Source organism: Montipora capricornis, chromosome 5 (assembly GCF_036669925.1).
Source record: "Montipora capricornis isolate CH-2021 chromosome 5, ASM3666992v2, whole genome shotgun sequence".
Classification (NCBI taxonomy): Eukaryota; Metazoa; Cnidaria; class Anthozoa; order Scleractinia; family Acroporidae; genus Montipora; species Montipora capricornis.
This window is the reverse complement of record NC_090887.1, coordinates 6,174,723-6,179,722: the sequence shown is the minus strand read 5'-3', so window position 1 is coordinate 6,179,722 and position 5,000 is coordinate 6,174,723. Positions and strand designations below refer to the sequence as shown.

The 5,000-nt window shown below is 35.8% G+C and overlaps 1 protein-coding gene across 2 annotated transcripts in view; it reads right to left on the bottom strand.

The window, feature by feature from the left end:
- LOC138049269 (nuclear pore complex protein Nup160-like) overlaps nucleotides 1–5,000 on the bottom strand; it is a 35,158-nt gene that overhangs the window by 29,854 nt on the left and 304 nt on the right. For both annotated transcript variants that reach the window (XM_068895467.1, XM_068895468.1), the window contains exons 2-6: nucleotides 3,686–3,784; nucleotides 2,951–3,055; nucleotides 2,343–2,408; nucleotides 1,273–1,372; nucleotides 596–657 (exon numbers count right to left, since the gene is read on the bottom strand). In XM_068895467.1, coding sequence (XP_068751568.1) covers nucleotides 596–657; nucleotides 1,273–1,372; nucleotides 2,343–2,408; nucleotides 2,951–3,049 — 327 coding nt within the window. In that variant the 5' untranslated portion in view covers nucleotides 3,050–3,055; nucleotides 3,686–3,784. The remainder of the gene's footprint in view (nucleotides 1–595; nucleotides 658–1,272; nucleotides 1,373–2,342; nucleotides 2,409–2,950; nucleotides 3,056–3,685; nucleotides 3,785–5,000) is intronic.

Genomic DNA, 5,000 nt, shown 5'->3' with positions numbered 1-5,000 from the left:
CAACATTGGTAGAGGGCTGGTAGGATGTGTTCACTCCTGCTATAAACGTGACTCAACAAAAAACTACCAACATCTTTCTACGAAAACCACTGATCTGTGGAATGGCTGGGAATTTAGGTGTCACTGCCCCGCCTACTTTCGCTTGGAAATAGTTCAAATTCTTAAGAGGTACATTGTATTGGCAGAACTGAGCGTGTATAGAAGGCTCTATAATCGTGGAAAAGCTCTCGGAGAAGACTTGAGAATAAAGATTATACAATGCATTAATATCGGAAAAGGGGGAGACTTTACCACAGGTTTCTTCGTGGGAAGTTTCTCCGAGATTGCCAAAGAAAACAGAGATAAATTTTGAAAATGTGTTTTTCCGTTGTTGCGGTTGTTAAGCCCGTGGGAAAGGAATTTCATCAAAATGTTTAACGAAAGTGGGCAGGGCAATGATTCGGTAAATCAGGGTCATTCCACAGATCAGTGGTTTTCGTACGTAGTACACTGTAAAGCCACTTTCTTCACTTTTAATTAACTTTGCTACACGTGTAATTCAAGCAACTCCAGCATAGGCAATACCGCAAAGAGAATCTTTACATTTACAAGTTACCTCGTGTGAAACAAGTTGTAGGACATTGCAAAAGTCTATGAAGGACGTTTTCAAGGTTTTCTCTACAAAATGACACAAAGTAAAAGAAATCAATACAGTACTGCATACAGTAAATACCTCTTACTAACCGAGTTTGAGGTCCGTACTGTAAGTTACAGACCAAGTTTTTTCCCGTTCATTTATGGCCCAAGCGCACGGGCCATAAATCAACTGGAAAAATGAGGATCCGTAGCTTATAGTATGGACCGAAAAAACAAGGTTAGTAAGAACTTTATTATTATAATACCTCTGAGCACACACGCAAGGAAACCAGTTGAAGTCAAGTGGAAGGTTCAACTGCCACAAAGATTGCCATGTCAAAATCCGAAAAACTTTAATCTTCTTGACTGTTTGAAATAGTTGCTTGCAAGATTCAAAACATTTTACAAGTTTATGTAACAGAAACGACATGAAAAACTTGCTACTGTAGATAACATTTTATCTAAATTTTAAATTTAGCATGCTGTACTACCTGAGAGATATACATGTAATAGGAAAAAGTTGTCATGTCCACACATTTCTCATGAGATGCAATAATTTTACTCTTAAAGAGATACATGTACATGTATGTATGTTCTTACTAGTACATGTCTCCCAATAATTGAATTAATTGGGAAATTATTGCCATTATTATTTACCAGCAAAAGGTTCTTGAGCTAAAAGACTGACATCAAGAGATTCAACGGAAAGGTGAAGCTGTTCAAAAACATCACATGGTCTAAGAAACGACAGCATGTCCTATAAAAAGAACAATAATAATAATAAATAATATTAATAGTTTATATGTTTTTCATTATGGTATTGATAGTTGAAATAAAAATGTTGACATGCTTCCATCAATGACCTCCTAGCTAACACTTCATGTAATAATATTATACAAACACAGCAACCAACGTACGGCAACTGGCTATGCATGCAATGCATGAGGCAACTGAATTAATTTAAAAGTAAAAAGAAAGGGTTACATTTTTGCAAACGTTGGCTGTGTAGCACTTACATTTCAACAGAATTAACTACATGTATTGGAGGGTAATGTGAACTGCTAATTTTCTACCCATGTAAACCATGTGAGCTACCAATGGAATTGGACCCAAACTCTGATCAGGGTGGGAATTGAACCCACAACCTTTGGGTTAGATCACCACAGTGACTACTCTACTGACTGAGCTACAAGGTCAGAAGGGAGCAGTACCAGGTACTGAGCTACAAGGTCTGAAGGGAGCAGGTCCTGGAATTTAAGATGTCACTTTCACGGCAATGAACATGTACAAGTACAAGGAAGGGTTACGTTTTTGCAAACATTGGCTACATGTAGCACTTTCTTGAAACAGAATTAACTGTTGGAGGGTAATATGAAGTGCTACACAGCCAACATTTGCAAAAACATAACCTTCCTTGTACTTGTACACATTCATTCAGAGAATTTTAGGATGAGTTCCAAAGGAGGGCCAAGAAAGTTCAATCCCTTACCTAGAAAGGGTCATTTTATTTTTGCCGCTTTACTGCAAATCTCCACCCCCCTCCCCCCTGCTAATTTCTGACAAGTGCCTTAAGTGTACTTGTCCTGGTGGTGGTGGTTGGTAATGACGATGATGATGACGATGGCGACAGTGAATGATAGGTTCCCAGAATACAAAATGTATGTATACAGTCATGTAACACCAATGAATAAATTATTTTATATCTCTTTTAAGAAAGAAAAGCTCACCTTTCTGATTAAACTGACTAAGCCTGTGTTGGCATCAGTAAAAATACCAATGGCTTTATTGGTAACCTGACAAAGACCAAAGAACAAACAAATTATTAATATACACAACTTTTGAATTCTATTTTTAATATGTAAACTTTGATGGTTTAAAATATAATAAGCGCAGATATTTTGCGAGTTGAGTAGTATACGAGCAATGAGCAAAATGTCCACAAGCATTATTACACGTTTAAACCATCGAATAAGAGATTTATTATTCCACTACAAAAAGGTGTTATTTTGCTTCAATTTCATTTGGTAAGAGTGTTTGGAAAAAATGCATCATCTGCCCTTCAGGGTGCGTGCAAATGATGTAAACAGCACAAAAAGCCAACCAAAGATCTTTATTTGATTGCATATTAAACAAAATGACGAGTGACAAGCGATGACAAGCTAAATTCTCAGGCTTTGCATCTTGTTGAAAACAATTTCTTTCATTGAAAAACTCCCATTCCAACTGTATTTGCTCTGTTCTAAACCGGTCAAACCGGACACTGCAGTGTATTATCATAAAATGGCATAATAGTGGAATAATAAAGTTTATTATTTAAACAAAAATTAATTCTTACCTGGTGATACTGTACCACATAGCTATAGAACTTGTTCCAGCAGTGTAGCTGCAGATTACTATACTCGTCATGAAGCATCTCATAATCTGGTGCTGACATTTGAATCTAAGCAAAACACATGCATGTGTAATAAGACCTCAAAGCAATCACATGGCAATATTTTTGGTGTTCAGTACTGAAAATACTGGTATTATCCTGTACACACAACTGGATGTCCAAGCCAAATCACCCATGCAGCATAATCTTTATCATTTCGAAATTATCATTAAAACAAAAATTATACTAACAATTTTTATTACAAAAAGGGTCTCATTTTCCAGAGAAATTTCATAAAGCAATTATGGTTGTAAGTGAGAGTTAACAGATAAATTATTTTTATCAACACAAATTAGCATAATAATAATTATTATCATGTATAAACGTCATACATGACATTGCACTTAATAATAATAATTAGATTAATCTTCCCATGGATCAAGAACAAGAATTTGTCATGATTTAGAGGGGACAAAAATAATTTAATTGACTGGAGGAGGTGCACAATAATTATCTTCTGTGCAACCCTAATGACTGTCAGATACATGAAACATTTAGAGTTCCTACACTCTACTAACCACAAATCAAGGCACACCTTGGTACCAAAAATGTCTACTCACTAGGTTGCATTCTACTACAAAATAATGTCAAACACTATGATAAATACACACACGGTGATTGTGGTTAATTTGCACAAACCTCTGAATCAATAAGGTTGATAACAGCGTATTTAAGATCTCTCCTAGAAACGTTCTCATCCAAGTCACTGAAATTTGCAACTGGTAGATGCCTGTAAATCTGTTGAAAGATATAAAACTTACACAACAAATACTTGTCATCAATAAAAGTCATACAATACACAATAATAATTATTTTATTATAATTAAAATAAATTATTTTCCTTTTGTTTCTGGCTATTCTGATTCTAGTTGAAAAATGCAAGTACAGTAGCTGTAACAGTTAGAGATACATCTTGCCCAAAGGAAAGAAAAAACCATTCTGTTTGCCATAAAGTTATGTTCTGTTGGAGTGGTTTAAGGACGGTGCCTTATATTGTTATTGCGCATATGTTCTGCGCATCTTGAGATACATGTACTCGGATTTCCTATTGGTGATGCTTACTAATACAGGGATACTTTTGTGCGATTTAAAACTATCCAGAGAAAGTAGATCTTAGTAAGTACTCTTAGTATCCAAACAGAAAATTGGGGGTAACCACGCATTTTTCAGAGATAATTAAGCCTCAATTTGAAAAAGAACGCCATACATTGCTTTGTATTTTAAAGCTTTTTACAAATATTATTCATGAATTATCTTTGAAAAATGCCTGGTTACCCCCAATTTTTTTTTTGGATTTCAATAACACTTGTCAAGATCTACATTTCCTGCATAATCACACACCGGGCAAAAATATTGTTAATTAGTAGGCACCGTCCTTAATACCCTGATGGGTGACCATCCAGGAATTTCCCAGGCTGTACACTCTGGGGAGTCAGGCAGGCACATTGGTCATGAAACACGCCTCCTATCTCTTTGACTGTATATTGGCTGAGTTTACAGTACATCTCAACTTGACTTCAGGGCTTTTGTCCTCACTGGTAGATCAGTTTTCCTCTCTCAACAGAATCGACCCACAGCCTATTACAAGGGCCACATGTTAGAAAACTATTTAAGCTTAATGGATCGCCCTTGTTAAATAAGTTAATTGTGCTGTAGAGCTGGAATGGACGTCCAAGTACACTGTATTCAGAAAAGGGTATAGCTAATTATGTAGAATGATTACTCCCTGAATAGACCAAATTGGCTAACTCAATGTTGTACCCAATTCAAACCCTTTGGGAATAAAATGCTTTGTTCCAAGACATTTAAATCAATAGCATTTAAACATGAATGCTACATTATAATGCAAGTACATTGTACTATACAGAAAGAATCTTAACCCCAGGAGATTTGAATTGGGTACAACATTGAGTTAGCCGATTTGATCTATGCAACAACAACAACAACAACTGCA